Below are 27,267 nucleotides of genomic sequence, written 5' to 3'. Positions count from 1 at the left end.
GTATGGTGTTACGCTCAGCTGTTTCCACAGTCAGCCGTTTATTTCAAAGTATGTCACTTGCCATTACTTTTGGCTTGTTACTTCAACAGGGGAATGTAGACAGATGAATAACAATGTTCAGCTCTTCACTTGGTACACAGATCCTTGGGAATCAGGATTTTAAATTACAACTAGTATGAGGAGCAGGTAAAATGAAAGGGCAGAATACAAGGCAACTGGGAATTATTACAAAGTTCACTGAAGCCAGCAGCTGTTGATTCATTGAATTCATCAGGTTCTGGACCAGCACTGTTTGGGAAAAAAGATGGCTCAGGGCAGCACTGAAATGTGAAAAGGAAAACAGAACGAACAATGGGGGATTCCCTGTTCTACCTTATTCAGTGTGAAACAGGAAACAGGCATAATTTAAATCAGAAAGCAATTCCATTATCTGCCCAGCTGTGTTGAACTCCAACAAATCAAGAAGACAAACTCTGAAAGACACTCTTCTGTTTTGTTTGGTTTTTTTTGTTCTATTTTTTTATGAAATGACTACTCATTTTTAAAATAAAGTATGATGACAGCGTACAAACATGTACATCCACAAACCCCTCCATGGCAGTACAGTTTCTTCTGCTGCTGCAAACAATACCACCATCATACATGCTGACAACCACACCTCAGTAGAGCAGCTGTACTCTTTTGAAACACAGCTACAAATACACCAATACTTAGTAGAGAACTGGTTTCCCACACTGGTGATTGATGCCTTGGCTGTAAATTATACCTCCACAAATGAAAAAAGATAACCAGGAGGTTGGTGGAGTGCTGCCTCTCCATGCTGCCACACAGACCAATTAGCATCCTTCCAGATATGAAAATGGCAATTGAAACTTCTCTTTAGGGAACCAGACTCCTTCTAAGGCACTGTCCAGATGAAAAAACACTAATGTAAGTAAACCATCTCACCAGCAGTGTAAGACACTACAAAGTTTAAGAAGTATCTGGCTCATACTCAACAGTTCAGGAAAATCTGCTTTAGTTCCCAATGGAAGCCATGATCACTCAGCCAGCCAGGAGTCTTCATCACAAACCAGCACCTGGCTGAAGCATTTCCTGTGCTTTGCTACATGGACTGAACTTATTGCAGACATAAAGCTCCTTACCAATAAAGGCAAGGCAATCTGACACCAAAAGCTGCACAAGGTTGAGTTCTGGCTGTTTTTAAGGCATTAAGCAGCCAAGTCCAAAAGGCTACTTCTTCAAACCATGTGTCCTTGGCCAAGAAATGCCTGAAAAGTTCCTCAGAACAAGGTGACTGACAGACAGGAACCTCAGGTATTAAGGATGCTCCAAATCTTGCAAAAGATGATGCTTATCTTCCTTTGACCATTAGTTTTCTACATACCTGTCATACCTGGCTAATCTCTAGCATTACTCATCCTTAACCATAACACAAAAAAGATCACTTCTAACCAAGAAAAAGAGAAAACTCATGATCTTGCCTGTTGCCATGACAGAAATGAACACAACAGATGTGTGTCAGGCCCTGGGTTGTTGGCTTTTTGTTTGGGGGGGGGGAGGGGGTTCAGAGAACTTAGTGATGGCAAATACCACAATTCCCTCACACTAGTGAATCTCAGAAGAGGAAAACAGCATATTTTTTTTTCAGCTCAGTTTCTGTGCTTCTAAAGATTTTGTGTGTGTGTGTGTTTTGTGTGTTGTTTTCCTCTCACTGTTCAGCTGCTGATAGATAGAGGATATCACACAGGGAAATCAGATCAGTCCCAACCCATTACAGACCTTGTGACAAGGCTCTTAAAGACAGGAACGCCCACTTATCAAAAGACACAGCAACTTTTAAGCTTTTCATTCTCTCCTGATTTAGGGATAGCTGATCCGCCTTGAGGCTAAAGAGATGGATTACATTATTTCTTGGTTGTTTTTCAGAGTTTCTAGCTATGACTCCATAGCTCTGAGCAATTTATTTTGTCTCTTTCCATGAAGACAGTATATAACAAATACACACTCTAAAGCATCTAAAAATGCTCTACCTGACAAATAAAATCAAATCTGTGAAAGAAATAAGTATTTTTGCATCTGTTATTAGAAATTAAAACTTTATCTTACAGGCACTTAAATAACCCCATAAAAGAGACTAAGAGAACCAATCTGCTTTTGAGAAGGCTCCACCAAGGCAGAGCCCAGCAGGTAAATTCTCTTAGGTACCATGGAAGGACCTTTTTTAGGTTTTTTTCCCAAAGGCTGAATCTAAGGACATTTTAAAAAAATGAAGTCCAAAAGAATTAGTCAGGGATCACAGAAATACCTTATTCTACCCTTTGCCCAAACAGGATCACCTTTGTTTAGATCACCCCTTGTAGTTTCCAGTCAAAACTGATACTAACTGTAAGACAAGGGAATAAAATGGAATATGTATCTTTAAATACTAACCTAAACTTGAAATTAAAGCAAATCAAAAAGCCAAAAAAAAAAAAAAAATCTTTTAATTTCTCAACTAAATTACACTTCAAGGGCTTTCAGAAACTGGCATTTCTGCAGTCTCATGCTGAGGAAAGAGAAAATCAGGTAGAAAAAGTATGTTTTTACATGCAGCTTCTAGCTGCAAATCTTACAGTGCAATTGCTACTTCAAAATGATAGGACCAAACAGGGGTAGTACTGCCAGGATTCTAAAGAGCCTCTGCTTCTTCCACAGAAGGACTCTGGAAAAACAGGCAGGGAGCTGAATCATGACCAGAGAGGTTTGGGAAGCATCTTGTAGAACAGCTCTCCATTTATATGCAGCTGTTAATCTCAAGAGGTCTACTACTCCTTCCAAAATCTCAGACTGAAGGTGCCTCTGACCCTACACTTGGTTTTGTGAGCAATGTTTTTCTGTTGGAAGCTACTGAAATACACTAATAAATTTTAGATTTTTTTTCCAAAAAAACGTTTTGCAAATATATCTGTTTTTTTCTTTAAGCTCAGTTTTTCAGCTGTTAAGCTGACATTCACTTTTGAACTAGTGGGTTTTTTTTTCCTAAGTTTTATGAGATGCTTTAAATTTTGACTTTTTTTTTTTTTTTTTTTTACTATATCCTGCTTAACAACACCTACTCCACAAATCACTGCCAGAGGATAGTTTTGTTAGTAAAGTTCTTACAACCCCCCTCTGCAAAATGCAGCAGAAAGGGTTGAAGAAGTAGGACTCAGACTTTTAAAGGTAAAACTCACTTTGAAACTGAAGAGTACCTAAATGTCTTTAAAGACTTTTGCCCTAAATCTCTGCAAGGATTCCTCACTGACACTCACCTACCGCTCTCCAGCAGGGCTGGGGGAGAAGCCTTCTATAAAGAGTCAACCCTGGCCCCCACGACCTAATGAAGCTAAGAAGCTAGATGTATGTTCAGCAAAGTGTCAGCCATGAGAATAACATAAAGGCTCTCAGGTTGTCCCCCTGGAGGCCCAAAACACTCTAGCGATAAGATGCAGGAGGTCACCGGCTCTCCCCTCTACAAACCAAACGGGGCAGGGACCCCTTCCATGAGCCCATCAGCTGGAGGCAAGATGGACTGATCTGATTATTCAATGTGCTACATGTAGCTGACCATCACACGGCCATGAAAAGTCACTGCTTTGTGACTGCATTTTAAGGCAGTGTTTCCAGTTACTGTTTGCAGAAGCAGAACCTAATTTCTCTTTTTATTCTTCCTCCTTTTCTATGGGGAGATTAAGGAAAGGGAGATTCTTGTCAATAAAAATTGAAACAGTAAATGAACAAGTGCACCTACACTGTATTTTCCTTGCTTTGGTCTTCTGGTCATGTTGCAAATTGATTTTGAGATGACGTTGTTAACAATGTGTAATCTAACTGGGGCCTCTGTAAGGGGCCCAATCCATTCAAGGTACAAGTCCGGACATGGTGGGAACTGAGGGCTATCAATACCTTTGAAGGGTTAATCCTCTGAAATAAGCAATAAGTAGTTCCCATTTCCCCAAATAGATACAGAAGCTTCTAAACTGGAATAACCCCTGTTAAGAAAAAAAAGAAAAAAGAAAAGAAAGAAGAAGGGGGCAAAAAAAAAAGGTGCAGGGTGAGTTCCTGCTTTCAAGCTATGCTCAGCATAACCTCTGAAATGAAGTATGTACCCGAAAGATTCCTGCCAGGGCCATTTTGTATATACAGACTCTTAGCTCAGAGCCGACTGAACTGTCGCTGCTTTTTTACTTAAGATAATTCTTCAGGCTTTACTAATTAGGAACTAACAATTCTTTCAGATGAGCTGTGAAACGCAGGGAAGAATACCAGCAGTATGTTTTAAATCAAACTGTTTACATCAGGAATGATTCATTTTTTCCGTGAGGAATGAATTGTGAGACAGGCAGTCTTAACACTGCCATAAATCTGCGTGGGAATTAAAATTGTGGAGAGAATAACAAAAGGAAGTTGCTATCCCTGCCTCAGCCCCACCTCTGGAGACAGAATTTACATTAACAAGGGGCTCAAACCATAATCAGTGTTTGAGAAACACTGTTCTTTAAATCTATTTAAGAAACTCTGGAAAAAATCCATGCTAGAGCTCACTAAACCTTCTCCCCTCTGTAAAGGAAAGGTGTAACATACAAAGGGAAACATCAGCATTTTCTTCATCTCCTGCCTAAGCCTTTGAAAGAAAAAAGTTTAAAAACACACTTTGTGACTAGTGTTTAAGTGACGCTTGAGAAAATCATGACTGAAAAAAAGTCTGAACCTGTTTTTGGTCTGGATATATTTTTGTCTCTAAGACAGAGGTCTCTTAACCAAGAACAAGGCCATTCTCTTATTTGTGGTTGCTAAATGGCTGAGGAGCTCCTTGGTGGTGCAAAAGGGCCATCGGCTCTATGGCATGTTTCTTCCCAGCTGTTTGAAAAGCTGGTCCACTTGAAACACAACAATACTTCCTCCCGGTGCTCTGTAGGAGAGCAAACTCCCCCTCAATACGGTATTTATTCCACATGTATGGTAACTATTATTCCCAACATTTACAACATTGCCCATTTTAATTGGGAAAAAAATTAAAAAAATTACAGCAACAAAAAATCCTGCAGTGCACATACACAGAGACACACATATTTACATGTAGAAATGCAAGGCATTTAAGTTGTTTCTAATAACTGCAGCTCCTGGAGCAGACATGCATTCCACACACAACTGACTTAAATTCTCTTTTTCTTTTCTTGCCATAAAAATAGACAGATCTCCTCCTTCAAAAATAAATTATTTTTCCCTCTTCCTGCGTTACAGGAAGCCTGCCCACGCTTTTAAATACAAAGTGGGTAAATATAGAAGCACAAATTAGCCATCTTGAAAAGTCTATATTTTCCAGCCACAGGGAAACTAAGGAATTACTGTGAGTGTTTACATACCCAACAATGTTGAATTAAAACAGTATTTTCTATCCATATGCCCAGCAAAACAAGCAAGAAACTAAGGAAGAGAACAATAGACTTGCTGGTTCCTCACCTGTTGCTACATTGGAACTGGGATATCACTTCCTTATTCGATCTTGTTCATATGGACCACTATAAATGTCAGCCTGAATACTGTTACCACTTCGATCAAAGCATGTCTTGCATATATAAATGATACAATTACAATGAAAATTTCAGTAAGACTGTCTGATGCCCTAAAAATCTGACTAGACAATTGTCTCTTTAGGTGTCCTTCTGTATCACATCTATTAAAGGTAAATAAAAGCATGATGGCTCTTTATATGACATTAATATCATGAGGTATTTTACAAACCCGTGAATAAAACTCTGCAATTCATTACAGCAGCTGCGGAGTAGGTCTGTCCATCAGATACTTTCTGGCTTAGACTTCTGCTTTACAATCTTGTTGTTCATTTAAAATTAACTCATTTCTTGTTCCTCTGTTGTTACAGGCTGTGTAAAATTATGCTGTTCCCTTGGCTTCTGACATCAGTGCTTCTCTATCAGTTGACACATCCTAACTGACTATAGTTATCAGTCACAATATGGACATTTTATCTACATTAAATTGTGGGAAACTTAGTCAAAAGAGGTAATTCTATAAAAGAAAACAAAATGAACAAAATCCAAACCAGCTAGGCTCATTCAGACTGGGTGGCTCTTTTTTCCTCAGTCTGAATCTTTAACAGTATCAGTAACACTTTGATCCAGATTTAAGGACTGAGTTGGCAGCTGGTCAGATGGCCAAAATGGCAATCACTAAATTTAGCATAATGTTTGTTGTTTGGCTGGTTGGGGTGTCAGTTGCACTTTTTACCTTTCCCCAGCTATACTGGAGGCACACAGAAGCTATTTGCTTCCCCAATAGGATTTTCTTTTCCCAAGGGAGATTTGGAGTTTGAGTTAACAGATACTCAAAATGACAAGCTACAATTGGTGTCTCCAACAGCTTGTATTTGTGTGCTGCTGCTTGTGATCAGTACTTTGCTCTGCACACTCACACTTCTCTGGCAGGCAAGTCACTAGTATACTGCTGCATGCCTTTCCAGGCAAAAAGAAGAGCAACTCCCTTCCAGGATTTGAACAAGGCTGCAGAGAGCTCAAGAGGAGGAGAGTGTCCATGAACTGACTGTTGTATGTTTGAGAACAGCTGAAAAGCTTCACTGAAAACTTTACCCTAAATGCTGTCACAGAATAGAATGAAAAAAAAAAAAAAAAAAAAGGTATTCATTTTATTCATTTTCTCTTCATCCTTGTTAACAATCACACTCCTTTTTTTTTTTTTTTTTTTTAATTTTTTTAAGGAGTTTGGTGAGACTTAAGGTTGTGTGAGACATACTTTGATCTGCACCCTGATGAGTGAACATTCCCCTTTGCTGCTAGCCCAACTAATGAAGGGATAAAATTAGCTTTTATCCCTGGCACTTTCTTTAGCAAAAAACCATGAACTAATCAGCTGTCCTCACTAATCAGTTGCCTGGCTTAAAACACTGAAATTTCTGAATTATGTGGAGGAAAAAAGCCAACACAGACTGGCCCCCTCTGTGGGTCTTAAGCCCATCGTCTGGAACTGGAGACTGGAAGGTTAAATGGCAAATGTGTATCCTGACTAGGTGATAAATCTATAATCAAAAGGCACAAGCCTTTACACCTCAAGATGTACTTCATTACTACACAACTAAATGATTTTTTTCTTTTTCCTTTTTTTTTTTTTAAACTAGAAGCAGATGAAAAAAAATTGCTTAACTCTCTCATATTTTGCCCGTGGAGAAATCCATTCCACATCTGTGTTCAAGTGTCAGTTAATTTCTTACTTTTTTATTAATGTCTGAGCAGGGACTCAGAAGTTGAAACTGTTTGCCTTTTTTTACCCCATACATCTTAAGGGGACTAGGGAAGAACATGATAAAACCACCCCATTAGCCCACATGTTCCCAAGCAAGTGCATCTTTAAAAACAAAAAAAACAAAGAACAGTTAAAAAAATTAATTAATAAACAATACCAGCAGCATTACACTTTCCAATCCCTCCCCAAATTATTAAAAAAAACCAAAACCTAAGATTATTTTAAAAGATTAAGATTACTTATTAAGAAGATTTTACAGCCTTTTTCATTTTCCTCCTCTGCTTTATTTAATGAGTTTTTTTTTCTTTGTGCATGATGGGGGTGGAGCAAATGCAGAACTGGATGACTGAGGAGGATTAACAACAGATGATATATCCTGTGGAAGTTGCTTTGCAGAGGCCTGTGCTAATTTTGAGTTGTCATGCTTCCCAGCTTTTAATTTGAAACAGAAAAAAATATATATCACATTTATCTCAACTCACACACAGAGAAAGCAATTCTCCCCAAGATGATGCAAGGTGACAAACAGAATGACATAAAACTTGACAGCCTGAACAGCCTTCCAACCTCCCTCCCCAAAACACATGTGTAATAAATACTCACGGTAATGAGGATCCATGTAACCATTTCTGGGGTCCATAGTAAACAATGTCCCACGATAAGGTACAGAAGGTTCAGGAAGGTGCGATATAGATCCATGGATCTCTTTCTTTATTAATGAGGCCCTTTCCTCGCTAGATGTTGAAGGCTCCTCACTGATCTTGCTGAGGCCTTGCCCACCTTGTGGCTGCATTGTGATTGCGTTCCTTCTCTCTCTGTGATAGGTCTGTCCAGGACTTTCATCCTCTGGAAAAAAAAAATACCAAAGAAGAAAGAGAGAGAACAAGAAAGAGAGAGAGAGAGACAGAGAGAGAGAGAGACACTTTTAGTCCATTTTTAGCAAATAAAACAAGAAGTTCTCCCTGCCACCACTAGTGCTAGGGTGCAGGTTGGTGACAGCCAGCATGTAACTATGAAGGATGCTGTGGGGTGTGGGCTGAGCACACTACCGGCAGCTCTTGGTCAGTAGATCATCGTCACCCATGCACTGATGCATTTACCAGCAAGGCTATCAATCCTGCAAGAACAGACAGAGACTTGCTGTTTTCTTGCCTCTGGGACAAGGAAGTTTTGGCTGCCTGATGAGGAGGAAGAAAACAATTTGTCACAAAGAGCAGAAGATGAACCCTGCTTGCCAGGCCTAAATCAAACCTTGCCACCCGTTGCTGCTCTGCAGCGCTGCTCCAGTCCTCAGAACCTTGCTTATGTGGAAGGTTGGAGCCTTAAAGAAAGGCCATTAGTAGGAAAACAAGGTGGGTGACACTGAAATACGTAAAACTGCCCAAGAGACAGCACCATCAGCACAAGACAGGCAGAGTGGGGACAACTGCTCCAGCAGCGTTTCCACAGGTATGCATGGGTTGACCACTCCCCCTTCCCTTTCTCCCATGTCCAAACACACAAATTCTTAACAAACAGAAGGAAAAACAAAAGAGAATGAGTAGAGTGGAGCCCAAGGGCTGGTTTGAAAAAACCCCTCACTGCTTGTGAGCGCTCCAGCATAGAGAAGGCAAATGCTTCTGCAGGCCCTTCCCCTTACGTCTGTCAGGACACAGCTCTTCACTCATTCATCGTCAGTGTCCTTCTGTGAGTCCTGTTTGCCTGCAGTGGAGGGGTCAAAAGGCTTTCCAATAATTGCTCAATCAGCCTGCCTTGCAGTATAGCCAGGCATTTATCCAAACCTGGGCTCCTGCATGAGCAGCAATTCCTGCAGATCACAAGCAGCCTTCAAAAACCACACCAAGTGGCTCTGCTATTGCATTATTAAAATACAGAGACATTTCTCTAAAAAAGTGCATAACTATGTGCTGGATTCTGGCAGATGTCTATGCTCCAGGTACAGCCTTGCTCAATAAAACACCTTACACATGTGGGGATACACCAATGTCTTGAAGAAGTACCAATAAATACAGTCAGTTTCAAAAGTTGTACAAAGTATATGAAGAGCCCCAGAAGACTAAATATTGGGTACAGAAAAGGTAACTGCAAAGGAAATGAAAGTACTCTTAGGAAACTAAAGCAGCTCAGGTAAACTTATTCTACAACTCACAGGCAAAGCAGGGTCATTTGTAACAGTGACAAGATTTCACTTCAGTTGTCAGAGGCCGGAATTGCTAAGGTCAGGGCCACATTTTTACTTACAACTTACCCTGCTGCACTCATTCAAATAGCAAGAGCATCAGCAACCAATTGATCATGACAACTCACACAAGTTCGTCATCAGCATAACTCTGCCTTCATTAGAACCAGGCTAACCGTGTATTAAATAGCCCAGAGTTTAATTTTCAGCATTGTCCAAACTAGCTACACCGTTACTTTTAATGCAGAGCTTTCCAGGCATTTCCCTGCCCCCTCTTCTCTAAAATCACAACAACAAAACCCAACAGTGCAGTCTATTGAGTGCTTAATTATTTTTCTATCTCCAAGTATTACAGCAAGCAGGGGCTGCTGACTTATCAGCATCTTCCAGGGACTGAATTCTTTAAATAGCCAGCAGTAATTCTCCATACATAGAGCTTCCAGGATTGGGACTGAGGAGAAAGAGTTAATAGAAACAGACAACAGCACTGGAGTTTAAGCCCTTTGCCCTTTTCTACTTTTTATTAATATGCATACGTACTGGTCCCTGCTCTAGATTAGCACGGTTTAAGGTTTCCACTTTTTACACCGAAGCTGTTCTTAGTTAGAGAATCACAAAAGGGAATCTAAAACTTTAAAACTTATATGAAGTTTTTTAGAAAGCAGCTTGTATATCTGAAAAGTAAAAAACAAATCACCCCAGACGAAGTTAAATTTTCCATCACATTTCTCCCTAGCTGGAATCTTTTATGCTAAATTTCAACCTACAGTGAACTTTCACTGATGAGATGTAAACTCTTGTGAAAATAGGGGATTATACTCTATTTGAAATCTTGACAGACCCGTAAGCGTAGCAAGCTAACCTGTGTTACCACGGTATGGAAGCCAGTGAGCTTGAAGTGATTTGTGTGGCTGTATAATCGATCTGAGGATCAGAGAGGATTTCAGTTCTTTTACTCTTCCATAAAAAGATAATATTTGTTTAAACTGCCATCCTGGAATACAGGAACCCAATGCCTGTCTACAGGCTTCAGTTTTATTCTTTCCTTCTCCAAACATGCATGTGTCATCAATCAAGGAACTGGGGACTGGTATGGAACATTTTTTTTAGAATTCTGGAATGAAATTCAACACCTATTTTCAGTAAGTTTGAAACTCAAGGAAAAATGTGATTTGTTTTAAAAAGCTTTCTTTTTTTTTTTTTTCTTTTTTTTTTTCCCCTTTTAGGAAAGAATAGTGGGAAGGAAACGAAAGAAAATTAGTATTTTTTCCTCTCTATCAACCATCTTCCCTCCTCATTAAATTAATGCTTCTTACTGTTAGAAGTCAAACACTTTTGTACACTGACTACTATAAAAAACTTCATCCAGACTTTTTTTTTTTTTAAGCAAAAATGCAAACATGGTGGTGTTCCGGCGACAAGACACAACAGACTAACATTTCGGTAAGCATCTACTACCCACTCCGCACCACAGTTTCTTTTGACAGGGGGCAGATGAGGGGCTTGACAGTACCTGCACTCCAGGATACAAATAGCTGGGATGTTTATAAGAGCCTTCCACACAGGAAGGGGGAAACTTCTCCTGCAGTCATTCTGCTGAGTCTCAACAGCAGTAAAGCCACTTCAGTGAGCCAAAAGGCAAAAGCTGTCTAATCTTGTTCTGTTTCAGCTGAATTACTTGATAAAGTTTGAGAGTGAGTGCAGACAAGCTGTGCCGGGCCAAATTATTGACAGAAACATGCTGTCCACCATGGCAACAAGTGGAGCTCTATAGCAAAAACGTAAGCAAACAGCCCACTGCTCCAGCAGCATTTGCCAAAGGCTTCTTACAGACAAATGCATGGCAACTGTTATTGCTCTTCTCAAGTTTTAAAAGTGGTTTGGTTTAGGGTCAAAAGAAACATCTCATTAACTAAAACTTGCAGAAAGAAATCACAGCCATGGGGACCAATTCTCCCTCATCTCCACCCGTTTACCATCAGTGGTACTCCACCAGCTTCAGCATAGTTCAGCCTGCCTTCCACAGGTTTAAGAGAAAGACTTGGGGGAAAAACGCAAAAGAATAAAAAAGAGCGATCAGGCCTCCAAAGTCATCTGCATAAAACTCTCTTTCTTCATGTATGCCCTATTCTGTCCTAACAAGCTAGGCGCCACAGACACGTGTTACAAGCATCTAGTCTGGAACAATCACATTCATTCAGAATTCTCCATGCACTGCTATTCCGATCAGAAGTGGTTTTTATTTGAAGTGTTTAGCAACTAAGCGCACCTCATTCTAACAAGCATTTTCAGAGAACTCTCACAGGACAGTATGCCTGAACAAACATGCTTCTAGTTGTTCAGCTAATTTAAAAGCAAATTAAAAATCAAGGCAAACAGAAATCAAACACAAGAATCCACTGAACTTTCTTCCCCCGTTAACCTTCGTTTGCTTGTTTTATCGTAGTTCTACAGACATCAAGACACAAAGTCAAAGCTTTTTCTCTTAAACCTTTTTAGAGCCAGCAACTGAAGAAAAAAGTTGAAATCCATTGATAGAGGATGCCAAAAATCACTCCCACCACACTTCAGAGATACCCCCATTCAGACGAGATGCAGCAGTTCAGCTAAATCCATCTAGGCATTAAGTTTCCTCTCCATATTTCTGCCTGCAACTCGTAGGTAGCATTATGGTCACACAGGCGAGCTGCCGACATGCTGCACCTGGGTGAGACAAGAGACAACGTACTTACAACGTAGTCCAAAAGACCCTGGCTTACACGCTCTCCAAGCTCTTCTCTTGCCCAAAATTCTCTGGCTACAGGCTGTGGACATTCCTCTCTCTCTTTTTCTCTCTCCTCATCTCCCTCCCTCTCTCTCAGAGGCAGTGCTTCTCTCATTAGAGGAATTAAAAGTGGTTGGTGCCATGCTAAATTTAACAAGCTCATTAGTATTCTTCCTGAGTGCTTCCTAGTGAACTCTCCCTATTCAAGCAGCTCTCTGTAGCTGAGGGGTCAGGCGGCTAATCATTAAATCAAACTAATGTCACCCTATCACAATCGGCCTAAGAGAAGGAGGGTTTATTATTTCAGTTTATGCTAAATAAACGGTTTTACAAATGGTCTCCAAGCAAGGTCAACAGCAGCTTCAATTACAAGACAAACTTAACAAGAGTTGCTATAAACCAAGTGCTCCATATTGACCTAAGCACAAGCTCTGCTCCGCATATTGCCACTAGCAGGATTGTACAGGAATGCATATTGTAAAATAAAGGAGAGGGTAATCTTTTCTTTGCCAGAATTTGTGACTGCACAGAGCCTGCTCATTCACCTCTCCCCAACCAGCTTGCTGCTCAGCTCAATTCACCCCACACAAAGGCTGAAGACCAGACCTCAATGGACAGAGTGAAACATGTTCAAAACTAGGCTCTCTATTGTGACTGAATTTCTTAACATCTTTTCAAAAAGCGGAGAATGCCTTGAGGCTAAAGGAAGAAACAGGCTAATGGTGAATTGGGAATACTGAGCAAATTTCAGAGCCCTTTCCTCCTAGCTTTTGAGGTTGAAAGCAAGCTCTTTCCTTTCAAGTTTCAAAGTCCTTTTTCCTCCCGCAGTGTCACAGAAGGATTTGAAAAGAAGGTAATTGTGCTCACAGTCCCCCTGATCAGAGCTTACGTCCTATTTCTGGTATTTCGGAATACTTCTTGCAATAATGGTGCATATAGCTCAATCCCTTAACCGTCCTGCACTCTGCAATTGCTCATTAAATGAACAATTGCTGGTATAAAATGCCTTTTATGTTCAAGGTCTGGATATAAGATAAGCATTCTAGTACTCTAAATTTGGTTTACTGAGGAAACTCTCCATCATTAAATTACAAAACTGAAGTCAAAATATCAGTCTTTCCCAGAAAAGCGGCATTTTAGTTTGCTGTGAACCAGAATGAGGGGGAGGAAGGATGTTTAAAAATAAATAAAAAAAAAAGATTGACTACTTAAGGTTCTTAATAGAATAGATATCTAATAAGAAAGCAATTTCCCTCACTTTTAAGGTCTATGTTTTTGCGACCTGGCATTTTTTTCCTTGGAACGACACAGCAGAGCAACTGCCAGGCTCATCAAGACACAGGTATCTGACGCTTCCTGCATACATCTATTGATCACTACTCTCTGGCCATTTTATCAGCAAAGCAGGAAAAAAATGCATCAGTAGGATCGTGCCTCCCTTTTTAAAAAGAGTGCATGTTATAACCAAAGTCTTGTTTCGGGTGGGTACAGCAGCTTAAGCTGAACACTCCTGGCCCTAAGTTTGTCACTTTCCTGCTTTTGGAGCAGCTGCACATGAAGTACACGCTCTGAAAATGCTACCAGAGATACAAAGCGCAATGCTTATAGTGAGCTTTAAAAATAGAGTCCAACCATTTGAGAGGCTACAAAATGTGTTAGATAACAAGTACGCTTCTTAATTTCTTTGCAATGCCTATGCGTACCTTAAAAAAGACTTCTGTGCTTATAAATAGCATACATTATCTGAGCTCACCACTGAAAATGTATAGATTTATATTCCCATTCGTAATGGATTTTCAGCTTAGTTATTTTTACATTACCATATGTATAGTACTTTCCAAAAACTGATTGGTGACCTTTGAAATAGAAATATACAGCTCTTTTCTTTGAAACTTGTTATATTCTTTTTTTTTTTATTTGTCATCTTTAATTTTCACTGGAAGAAAAAGGATTTATCAGCAGGATGAAGTATGTACCTATGGACTCAATGTTGAAAATACTGCCAGAATACTCCATCTCCTATTATTTTATATAAATGATATGTATATTCACTGTAAGTCTAGATATGGTACAATTTAATTCAGCCCTTTTCTGAAAGTATGGAGGAAGCCAGAACACAGTGCATCAATATAGTTTTAATGATGTTTGAAAGAGAGCCAGATCCTGAGTTCCTCTGGGTCAGCACCAGAACTGCCAGTGACCAGAAGGCTGCTTCACCACCACCTTAGTGCATTTACTATCAGCTGAACCATGACTTGCAGCCTTTTCTACTGTGCACTCAACTCCCAAGACTCATGGAGAACTGCTAAAAGCATGAAGCAGCTTAGAATACAGGCACATTTTTTCAGGCATCTGGACTGGAGAGATGTCTGTTAGCTTTGATATGTCTTTAGCCCAATTCCTTGATTGTCCACGTGAATTTACACTGCTTGTTGACCTCCAAGTCCTCTCAAATAAAGTCAAGTGGTTCAAATTAAACAGATAAATGTGCAACTATATAAAATAAAAGCTTCATTTTACACAAGCCAATACTTACTGGGTTTGACTGGGGGTCTATTACTACAAACCCTGCCAAAGACTTCTTTAAGCTGCAAAATCCTACTTCAGGAACAGCCAGCTACCCATACACAAAGGCAGACAGCTCTGCGGAGACCTCCTTGCCAGCCTCAGGACTCTCTCTCTCTCAAAAAGCAAACAAGGAGGACACAAGGCAGGGTTCGACTGCCTCGCCGCTGATCCTACATCATGCTGACCAAGGCAATATTTTGTTCTGCAAAATACTTTGCAGAACACAAAGGAAAAAAAAGAAAAAAAAAAGGGAGGAACATCAGTATGAGCAAAGTTACTGACCTGATACTCGAGCCATCCCACTGACTTCAGTGATCCTGGGTCAAGATGTGCAGTTGTTTGCTGTAAACCAGATTTGGGTAATATCCTGGCAATATTCGCCCAGAGCTGCTCAGGTGAGTGGCTGGGCAACCAGGACAAGAAGCCTGAACCTCCAAAACACAGAGTCCCAGCCTCAAGCTTCTGGATTGCTAGCCTCAGTGGAGCTACTGGAGGCAACAGTCCTCAGCAGCATGCAGGGTGATGTTCCAAAGAAATGAGAGCCTCATTTCTGAAAAAAACTGCCCCCTAGCCTATATCCACGTGGGCTTTAAAATAACAAAAACAAACAATTTAAATCAAAGCAGCTGAAAGCCATTTTCTCCCCAAGTTCAGTGCTACGTGTTTCTCCCATTACAGACAGTGGATTATTGCAATGATACTTAACACCACTCACAAGCACAGCCCCCAGTGCTCTGGTTTAGGTGTGAGTGACGACACTGGCTGCTGTGGAAGAAACACTAAACCTCATACCTAGGTATTGAGCAGGTGGTGAAGCTTACCTCCACGGTGCCTACAAGGCCAAATCCTGAGTGCTTTACCCACATCGTAATCATACAGATTCAAAAAAACTTCTCGTTCAAGTAGAGCAAAAGGGATCCACATCCAACATCAGACTTGCCCTAGCTGGTGGGGGGTTTGTGTGGTCTGTGAGCAGAAAACACCTTGGAGATGTTCATTAACACGGGTTAAGATGGTATCATTAGGTTGATGAGAAAGGGATTCCTAGTAGTAGTGTTCTCTGCAGTTCCAGTAGACAAGAGAAAATAAAGTCTTAATGCAGAAGACATCTGGAGGTAGAATTAATTGGCAAAATTAACAAGTGGCTGCATTGTTTCTCCTTTTAAATCTGCAGGACCAGAAGGTACACAGAAGTATTTCCCCTTCTTGGTAAAATAGATTTTGATTTTGCCACTTAAAAACTGGGAAATTCACAAGACAGAAAAAAAGACCCCTAGCAAAAACAACTTGACTTTTTCATTTCCCTTTCTATAACATGTTCCACTGCATAAAATTTGCCTGCAAGTTACTGTGTGACAGCTCCAAATTAAACTGTTCACTCCAATTCTGCTGATCATGGCCAAAATCAAGCTTAGCACTTCCAGAATATCTCTGGGATTATCACTTCCCTCTAACATCCAGGCTCTTCAAAGAACCAGGAGTCTCAGATATAGTGGAGGAACAACTGCTGACATCAGGATCTGACTATTGGCAACCGTTTCTCATCAGGGAAAAGCTCCTCAGACTCTTGCAAGACACTCCAAAGAATCCTGATTTGAAAGCATTATGAAGTTTCTTCCATTAGCCAATTATTAGATTGCTAGTCACTGCTTACTTTGAGCAGCTAATTAGTTACATCAAAGGCACTACAATAAATTCCCAGAAGGGTTTTAGGGGGAAAAATGTATTTTTCAACCATCTAATAGCGCATTTATGCCTATCTTAGGGTAACTAGCTCGTTTCACTCGTAGACACTGAGGGACATATTCTGTGGTGCTGTCACATTCTACCAAGCCAGCCGCAACACCAGGCCACAAAGCTGTTTTACAAGGGCATTTGTAGCCCGATGAAAACTACAGTAGCCATGCTTAGAAGTCACAAAAAGAAAAAAAAAAAAAAAAAAGATAAGAAAAGCAGGAATAGGGACAGAAGAGTTATAACCTCCTTGGTGCATCATCCCCAACTTTAATATCGACAAACCACGTACCTCGGCCTCAACAGAATAAGAGAAGTTACTGCCATTAACGTGTTGTACACAAATAGAGCTGATGTTAATTTCCTCTTTTTTTTTTTTCCAGTGGGTTCAAACTGCTAAATGCAATCATTATCCAGTCACTAAGCTGTAACATTGCAAAGCCATGCAACCCGTCATTTTGAAGGCCAGATATCACCTATTTCATTACAGAATTTATTTATTGTTGTGTCCTTTTACACAGTTGCAGTAAGAATCAGCATTACCATAATATCTCGGTACTACCGGCCTCTGAAACATATCAGCAGTTCAAAATTACGTTATGGGTTACTCTGCCCTGATTTACAGGGCAAAGTAACAAAGCAAACTCAGCTGAGAACAATGATCTCATCAAGGCTGCAGAGTAAGATGTGAATGATGTATACATATTTTGTGTGCTGAAGTATACTCATACATATTTATGCATACATATATATACACACACTTATGTGTGTACATATGCACACATAAATCCAGCTGTACCACATGTTCCCATAAAATCTAGCTAATTTTAGATGAGATTCCAGATGATACGTGGATGTAAAAAAAGGGGTGGCCAGCAGGGAGAGGAAGGTGATTGTGCCACTCTACTCAGCTCTTGTGAGGCCCCATCCGCAGTACTGCTTCCAGGCATGGGGCCCCCAGTACAGGAAAGATGCAGAGCTCTTGGAAGAAGTCCAAAGGAGGGCCACTAAGATGATCAGAGGGCTGGAGCACCTCTCCTATGAAGAAAGGTTGAGGGAACTGGGCTTGTTTAGCTTGGAGAAGAGAAGGCTCCAGAGACCCCATTGTGGCCTTCCAGTACTTGAAGGGAGCATATAAACAAGGGGAATGGCTATTAACGAGGTGATAGGACAAGGGGGAATGGTCTTAAATTAAGACAGGAGAGGCTTAGGTCAGATACTAGAAGGAAGTTTTTCACACAGAGGGTGGTGACGCACTGGAACAGGTTCCCAAGGAGGTTGTGGATGGCCCATACATGAAGGCACTCAATGTAAGACTGGATGTGGCTCTGGGTAGCCTTGTCTGGCAGTTGGCAATCTCGCAAATAGCAGGAAGGTTGAAACTAGATGATCACTGTCATTCTTTTCAACCCAGGTCATACTGTGATTCTGACCCAGGCCATACTGTGATTCAGACTGATTCTATGATGTTAGCACACAAGTATACACACAGACACACTGGACATCTGGACACAGAAATGAGCTTTTCTCATCCGTCATCACAAGCTTAAATAACTCATGAGGAAAAGAATGCTGCACAAGAAATGCAAAAGTTACAGCTAAGGATGTTTTAAAATTAAAAATAAAAAATAAAAAATTAAAAAAAAAAATAATAATAAAAAAAAAGCAACTCCTCAGAAAGCTCTCAGGTCCTATTAAACCAAAGGATCTGATGCTTTGAATGTTCTTCTTGGCATTAGTCCTTTAATTAAAAATTTCCAAGCTCCTAAACCACAGAAATTAACCTACACTCCTTTTATCAACAGTTTCTCCCCTAACAGCCCCCATTAAGAGGTATTCTGAGAAAGCCAGAAACCCAAAATCACCTCTTTATCTATCAGAAAGACGCATTACGTATGAAAGTTCAGAGTACCACAGATGTATCTCTCTCCTTTCCAAACAGAAAACCCGCCTTAAAACTTAGAAAGTGCTAAATCTTCCCAGAAGCCAATCTCTTTCTCTTCATACCATTCTTTCCTCTCAGTTTTCTAGACTGCAGAGGATGTACAAGTTCTGGCAGAGTTCCATGCTGCCATGCTACCTTATGGAGTTAAGGTCTTCATATTCCAGTCACCAAAAAAATTAGTACCAGATGCAAAAGAATGCCAGACTGGCTCCTGAGCACTGGTGCATATCGAGTGGGCAAAACATTACAGAGATCATTTTATGGGTAGAGAATTAGTTGACTGTTAATGTTTCCTGATGGAAACATTAGGGATGCTTCCAGGGATGAGCAAAACTACTTTTGGGATTTCACTTGTTTAACAAGTTCCTTTGTCTTTTTATCCTTAATGCCCTATTTTAACTTTAAAAGGCCTTGGAATACTTCTGCAAGCTTTTAATAATGTAATTACATTCAGTTATTTAAATACTTATAACTATCTTAAGCAATATTACATATTTCCATGTATGATCATGCAATGGACACCTGAAATCAGAAACACAGCTAAAACAGATTAGTACTCATATATTCAGAAAAAAATTCCGAACAATGAAAAAAGTGTCACACTCTCTTCCTACCATAACAGCTATGGCAGGTTAAAAGTAATTCTTAACCTGCTAATCGTGTTTTGGTAGCTTCATGCATACTCAATGTGGCAAAAGGCATTATCAGTATATCATTATTATGGTTGGCCACCTAGATTTTCAGGCAACACTCACTCATACAGAAATACTGTTCCAGCCTCTCCCAGAAGTTAAATAAGCACGTAAAACTTAAGTGTGAGAATTCACATTCAGCTCTGGATTTGAAGGTCTCACCAAACTAATAAAATAATGATGACCAAGATTTCTTAAGAGAAAAGTTATTTCTACATAGCAAATAATCACAGTACAGAAACGTAGAAAGTCTATCTGATTTATCTACAAAAAGATCCAGTAAGATCTGAAGGTGGAATATGCTGAAGAGTCAGCCCAAATCACCCTATAATGCTCCAATTCTGCAAAACTAGTGTGCCTTTCATTGATGTAAAATGGTGGTCTGCTATTTGTGCATTCTGTCCGCAAGTACACAACTGTTCCTCTACAGAGAAGGAAAATAACTATGAGAAAAAAACACAAAATCAGAAGAAAAATTAAAAAATCAACCCTTCCAAGTGTTCTTCTTCTGACTTCATAATGCTTACACTATCCATCTGTCTGCATTATCAGAGAAATCTCATCTGAGACACACTTTTTCTGTCCCTTCACATCTGAACTACCTTTAGTTCTTCACCATGGCTTAAGCTTCCTGAAAAAAAAAAAGAAAAAAAAAAAGAGCAATAGCAATGGACTCAATCTACCAGTATCCTACAGACTGCTAAACATTGAAGAAATGTTTTTTCTTCCCATTGCAAGACAGAAGGTCCATCTTGCCATCGCCATCAATAATTCCACCCTCCTTTATAGAGCAACAATCACCTTTCGAAAACATAAAGCAAATAATCTGTAAAGATAACCTATAATATAACCTAAACACTTTACATTACCTGAACATAGTCAACTGAGCCACTGCCATTTGTTTTAAGACAGAAAAGCTCACAGACAATATCCTATGAAATGCAATTAGTCTTTTTAAATGTTCCAGTTGCATCATCAAAATGGCTTAACTGCTAAGAAGAAATTCCCATTAGAAAATGCTGTTTTTTTCATGGCAAGAAGATGTGATAGACTACAGTGTTCTCACGGCAAAATACATATCAGGTTTGCTTGTTGCAACAGAAGATTTAAAAGATTTTAAAGGTTACCACAGCCAGCTGCAATGAACCGCATACTTCCCTCTTTCCGGCCCTATCTTCAAAAATCATGGAAACAAAGATGTAAACTTGGACATTAAAGAGTGTTAACATCAAAGTACATGCACTACTTTTGAAATTAACCAAAGCAACAATCTAACAGGCACAAATCAGTGGAGTCTATGTAATTTTAGAAACTGCTGAACTGAGCTCTGCTCTGGCCTGCATTTGCTCACTGGCTTTTCAAAGCTCAGTATCACTGTATATTTTTACAACCAACTGCAGATCAAGCAAGCAGCAGGAATGCAATTCACCTCTCCAAGCACATAATGCCTTCCATTTGTTTCTTTTTATCTAATACATTATAAAATCTTTAAGTCTTCATTCATAGTAATTTCCTCTCACTGGGGCAAACTATTGTTTTCAACACATCACTGACTTTGTCATGGTTTTATGACTTTTGCTATCATAACATCATATGATATCATATTCATCACTGGGAGTTAAAGAGTTAATTCCATGGACTGTCAGTAGTTCCAGGTATACCTGGTTCTCAGAAGAGAAGAACTACATATCCCAGGACTGTTCACCGTTCTGTTTCTGTTTTCCATTCAGAGGAAATGACCATTCACAGGTCATGAGATGCCCCTTCTTCCCTTCCTGCTCATCATTGTGTGTGTGCTCTCTAGCTATCTCGCCTTCAGCATCAGAGTAAGGCCTCCAGTTTTTGGATACTCTGTCTCTCATTTTATTTGATTTATTGCCCTCAATTCCAATTATATTGCATTACATTATGTCATGTTGCATCCCGGTATCTTACTTAGTAAACTCGTTTTCCTCCTCAGATAGCTGCCGCTGCTTTTTCTTAGGTCCATTTCCCTACCCTTTCCCCTTTTCCTGGTGCATGGGTTCATGGGTCCCCCCGCCTCATTAGTCATAGAAGCTGGCTGAAGCAGCCTGAAACCACTGACAAATTAACAAAAAAGAAATTAACATCCATCATCTCAGACACTTTTCAATCTTCATTCAGCATTGTCCCATCACAAACCCACCAATGGCACATTCTGCGGTTCACCAGCACAAGTACATTAGGAAAAATAAGAGTCCTGTGAGAAACCCCAGGAATCCTTCATGTTGTTTCTTCCACTTTCAACCTAGATCACTGAGATTACTTCCTGTGGTTAGGGAAGCTTATGAGCCAACAAGGCCTACTTTTAAATCACCATGAGACAGTTTATGATTCTGAATCAAAACAAGACGAAACTTATAATTTTACCGGGAAGTTCTAGGAAATCAAGTTTTCAAAGACAGTCTCTGAGACAGAGCTTACTGAAATCTCAAATTAAGTAGAAAAAGAATACATATATATACAAGTGTCTAAAGAACTTACGAAGTAGATACCAATAAAATATATGTAATCCTCTTGTGTCTGACTCAGTATTCCCAAGAGATCTTCAAATTCTCTCATAGAAAATGTTACCCATTTCAACCAGAGACTGAATCACAGAACCACAGAACAACCTAGGTTGGAAGAGACCTCAAAGATTATCTCGTTACAACTGTCTGGCCATGGGTTCAGCTGCCACTCACAACATCACATTGCCCAGACTTCATCCAAGCTGGCCTTGAAAACCACAAGGGATGAGGTCTCTGACAACTTCTCTGGGCAGCCTGTTGCAGTGCCTTACCATCCTCTGAGTGAAGAATTTCTTTCTAACATTTAACCTAAATCTCCTCTCTTTCAGTTTAGATCTATTTCCTCTTGTTCTATTATTATCTACCTGCGTAAAAAGTCAGTCCCCCTCCTGCTTGCAAGCTCCATTCAAGTACAGGAAGACTGCAGTTAGGTCTCCTCAGAGCCTCCTCTTCTCCAAGCTAAACAATCAAAACTCCTTCCACCTTCCATCACAGGAGAGGTGCTCCAGCCTTCTCATCATATCTACGGCCCTTCTCTGGACCTGCCCTAACAGCTCCACACCCTTCTTGTGCTGAGAACCCCATGCCTGGACACAGTACTCCCAGACTTTGGTCAAGGAGCTTGTCTTGGGTTTCTGTCAATATTCACATATTCCCCCTTGCTCTCCAAGACAGTTCCAACATCATCTTCAGAACTCTGATTCAGATTTGTCTGAGCATGAATTTAAAGGCATTACCTTACAAGAGCCTAGCTAATGTGCTCCAGCTAACGTAACTCCTGCAGCCAATGAGGAAAACACAGATGGATGTTTGGACAACAATTTGTTTTTTTCTTTTATCTATGCTGTAACTTACTGGTTTCCTTCATGCTTAAATACACTCTTGTATACAAAGTAATCAGAAAATGTTATCTCATAAAACTGTCAAACAAATTAGCAGCGACAACATATTAGGGCTTCAGCCCGGGTAGCCCATGCTCCACAACCAGCAAGTATAAACTTCAGGGTAAACAGGAAAAAAAAAAAAAAAAAGAAAAAGAAAAAAAAAAAATGCCCAGGGAAACATCTGGGTCTGGATTCCTAGCAGCTTTGGTACCATATCAACATGCTGCATTAATAGGGCAAACCCCAGGACATACACTATGATGCAGGAATTAAACACTGAGCAACACAGCTGCATTCACAGGGACTGTTCTCCTTCCACATCAATTACCCTAATCTCCTGAGGAAATGCCTGTGAGGTAGGTGTTTCTAAATCAGGCAACTACTAGAAAAAATAATGCAGACAGGTGGTGGACATGCTCTGTTACCAGCCCCTCCAGAACAAAGGCTGCAAAGTGATAACATCTTTATCACACAAGAAAGTATTTAAGAAGAAATGTTAGATTTCTATATCAGAAATTGGGTTTATAGGAAAAAGTGTCTTACCCTAAACTCCTCCAGAAGACAAAACCATTATTCATTTCAATGGAAGTTACAAGCAGGAAACAACGGCAGGAGTGGGCCCAAAGGAAGCTAGGAACAAATCACACCTTTAACCAATAAAACGCCCATGCCCAGCAAGTTGTCTCATTACTGAAGTCAGTAATTAAAATTTTAATGGAATGTGAGCAGGCTTCTAAGTCATTATGCAACACACACAGAATGTCACCAATATGGCCAATCATTGGGATACCAGCATTGTGAGGGATACTGAACATCAGCAACTACATCTGCCTCAGACCAAGAACATCTAAGCCGAGGAGGGCTATTCAGGAAAGTCCATCACACAAATGCAACTAACTACATTTGTAGCAGTAAGCTCTTAATTTTTTCTCCCTTCTCCTATACTGGAATGATTTACTTGTAATGACTTGAAAGTAGTTATGGATGTGTTTAAGAGCTGTTTGGATGTGGTGCTCAGAGGGCTGTTAGAGTTAGGGTACTATGGTTAGGCTGTGGTTGGACTTGAGGATCTTTGAGGTCTTTTCCAACCTGAGTAATTCTATGATTCTATGATTCATTTCTGCCACAAATGTATGTAAAGCAGAACTCTGATAGAGCTTTTACCAAGCATGGCACACAAAAACACACACTGTTATTAGAACACAAATAATATAGCAGGAAGGAGCTTAACTTGAATGCAGCAACGAGCCCACAAGACACGGCCAAAATAAAGTGGTTTATGAACCACCACATTTCTGATAACACCTAGATCAAGATGCACACAGAAGCTGTAATCAGTGCACTGGGTGTACATGTGTTTACTGAGCAGCTTGTCACTACTTGGTTCTCTTAGAGTTCAGTGTGTGGCCCTACTACTTCATTTATGGCACTGCAATCCAACACTCCAGATAGAATTATTCCCTTTTCCTTGGGCTTTGTCTAGGATTCATCACAACAGTATCTGCATGCTTCATGAATACTAACAAACTGTATTTTACAGTAACTCTGCGAGGTAGCGAAACAGTATCATCACTACTTACAAGAACTATTCAGAGTCCCTGATTGTAGTGATTTAGTATAAGAGTGTGAGAACACAAGTTTTTTGAGTATTTACCATCATATGTATTCTATACAGATCACATTTTTAGAAGTTACCTATGAATGAATTTCTTAGCACATACACATGCTCACCTTTCTGAAAGTGAGCTACAAGGCACATACTAAGAAATGCACTAACAATTGGTAGTATTGATTTGCCCCTAGTAACAAGAACTATACATGTACAACACCATCCTGCAAATTTGCACCTTCTTAGCTCATGTGTTTCAAAAGCTGACAGCTGTGAAAGAAGATTTCCTCTATTCTGAGGCGTGTGGAAGATGCCTCTCTCCTAAGCAAGTAACATCTCCTTATGGCAGCACAGAGATACTTTGTCTTAGTTATAAGTTGTCATTAAAAAAAAGAGAAAGAAGAGAAAGAGAAAGAGAAGGAGAAGGAGAAAGAGAAAGAGAAAGAGAAAGAGAAAGAGAAAGAGAAAGAGAAAGAGAAAGAGAAAGAGAAAGAGAAAGAGAAAGAGAAAGAGAAAGAGAAAGAGAAAGAGAAAGAGAAAGAGAAAGAGAAAGAGAAAGAGAAAGAGAAAGAGAAAAACACAAGGATTTTTATTACTGAGACCTCAGTTTCACTGCAAATGCCGCAAAAGTTAGAAAGTTGGATGGCAGGTTATTAGAGGAAGTACAGCAGGGAAAGAACAAAGGAGGCCTTACTATAATACAAACATAATCTCTTTATTCAGGCCTTCACAATAAAAAGTTGTATGTGTGAGTATATCATTACATAATTAGATACCACTATAATGCACTGGCATGGTGAATTCCATGCTACCATTTTTGATTTTGTGTTCTAAATGTTTTTTTTAAAATGTAATGCCTTGCATATGGCTTCATGTAGTTAGTATAAACAAGCAATAAAATAAAGTTGAATACAGCAGCAGTTACGAAATTACTGCTTCCAACTCAACCCATCAATCCCTTTAAAAAGAGCAAACAAAAATACTCAGCAACAGTTTTAAGTTAACTCCTAGGAGATAGAGGGCAGAAGATGAATATCTCACCAAGGGTTCACAAGCATTTGCTGATAACAGCACATTTTGCACGTTGCGTCCCATTCTAGTCTTCGAAAAAAATTGCTCTTGTGAGAACAAACTTTCTGTTTCTTTTACTGAAGAGTGGAAGACTTCTTAAACACTTTTTTTCGTTTTAAAATGCTTCATTTTTCCCACCATTATCTCCTCACTCTAGTGCTATTCGCTATACCCACATTTCTTTCCAGAAATACCTCATCTCAGTCATTCTTTATGGTCAAGACATGTTAGTCTCAGTCTCAGCTCTTCCTTAAGTTCCTTGTGGGGTGACTTCTTGTTCAGCTGTTTCCAGCTTCTCTATGTCTCTTCCTTCATCTTCAGTTACACACATCAACCAGAGTGACTTGTTCCTGATGATTCCCCATCTCTCCCTCTAGGGCCCCCATCCAATCTCTAACAGAGGAATACAGACAGAGATAGGGTATTCAGAACAATAGTAATCCTGGCCACCTGTTTCCAGTGGGCTCTTCATTTTCCCCCCTTTTTTGTTTGACATTGTTAACATTGCAGCAAAAGCTTGATGTCTTTTAAGAATTCCCCTCTGTCTTCACTGTTGCTACTTCCAATAATGATCAGGGTACACCAGTTGACTGAAACCTCTAGAATCTCTGGTCTTGTGATCATCTGGATGAGGAAAAGCACATGCATGCTATCTTGCTGAGAACACTCTTGTTTTTAATCCTGGATGAGTAGAGATGGATGAACTGTACAATACCGTTAATTGTCACTGTTCCTAGATGAGTTATTAAAGCTGTGGAATAATTAATTCACACCCCATCTATCTTCTTACATTGTCTGGATAATTACCATGTTAAAGAAACACAGGTAGAAGTGAGAAGCAGGAAGAAAACTTCAGAATTTTTCCCCTTTTGGCTGTGAAACAGCCCATTGCTTGGAGGCAGAATTGGAGAAGAAATGCAGTGAATGGGTACGTGTGGGTGTTTGTAAAGACAGCAAAGGATAACCTCAGTAAGTCATGAAACATGCCTAAGCATTTCTGCCTAGCTGGTATATGTTTATTTTTAATCATTCTAATTGTAACTTGCATTGCCAGAATATTACATTTCAAACTCGGAGGAGGCTCTATTTATCTCTGAGAGACAAGAAGTTTAAAGAATTGTTACCATCATCTTCTAATGGCTTACAAGTCCGGAGAGAAAATCAGGCACAGGGCAGAACTGGGAGTTGTTTAAAAAAAAAAAAAAAAAAAAAAAACCTACTTCTTAGCTCTACAAACAGATCACAGAACAGCTCTTTACTCAAACCAGATTTTAGATGCTTCCTTCCGTGCACAGTACATATGGCTTGCATCTATTTCTTCTTTAAAAGAGAGTTACATTTCTTCCTGTTAGTAAACACATCAAGGATTCTATGAAAACTAGCAACAACAAAACTTTTCCTGCTTTTAATGTACAATGTAGATTGAACGGGTTTATTTTAAATAGGAAATCATTTCTCTAACAATATGCATGAACAGAATGGCTTTACAGGAGGAAACTACCAGGTAAAAACAGGCTTACATAAAACTGAAAATGTGCTCATTTTTATGCAACTGACATTTGAGGAACTTGGTTTCTGGCAAAAAGTACTCTGACAAAGATGATGAATTTAACTTGAGAAGAATATACTTGTGTTACCTTTTCCCCTCGACACTCCTTACTCTCACACCTTTCTCCTTATTGTGCTGCTTCTTTTATTCACCACCCCTTCCTTTCTTGCCTTATTTCCTTATCAGAAAGTCACTGCTGAGTAAAATATGAAAAGTAGCATGTGAGCAAATCATGCCTTCCCACTGTCCTATCATCCCTTCCTCTTCCACCATTCCATAAAGGAATCCAGAAAGAAACGCTGATAGCAATTTTAATGTCAACAAATGAAACATCAACAGTTTTCATGCTTCAGGCTTCTAAAACATCACAACATTGTTCATCCACTCCCCCAACTGGCTCTAAAAAATGTTGTTGCATACAGATGATAAAGAGGGGGGAGAT

The 27,267-nt window shown here is 39.7% G+C and overlaps 1 protein-coding gene across 6 annotated transcripts in view; it reads right to left on the bottom strand.

Annotated features, from left to right (window-relative positions):
- GLI3 (GLI family zinc finger 3) overlaps positions 1–27,267 on the bottom strand; it is a 195,661-nt gene that overhangs the window by 124,331 nt on the left and 44,063 nt on the right. For 4 of the 6 annotated variants that reach the window (XM_015854996.3, XM_015855000.3, XM_015854997.3 and 1 more), the window contains exon 3: positions 7,903–8,145. In XM_015854996.3, the coding sequence (XP_015710482.2) occupies positions 7,903–8,145 (243 nt within the window). Of the gene's footprint in view, positions 1–7,902; positions 8,146–12,210; positions 12,462–27,267 lie in introns of those variants that run through there. The other 2 variants (XM_032442544.2, XM_085539973.1) reach the window with 2 other exon arrangements.

Source organism: Coturnix japonica, chromosome 2, assembly GCF_054131305.1.
Source record: "Coturnix japonica strain WE chromosome 2, WE-NBRP24, whole genome shotgun sequence".
Lineage (NCBI taxonomy): Eukaryota > Metazoa > Chordata > Aves > Galliformes > Phasianidae > Coturnix > Coturnix japonica.
Note: the sequence above shows the minus strand (reverse complement) of the source record. Positions and strands in the feature narration are given on the sequence as shown.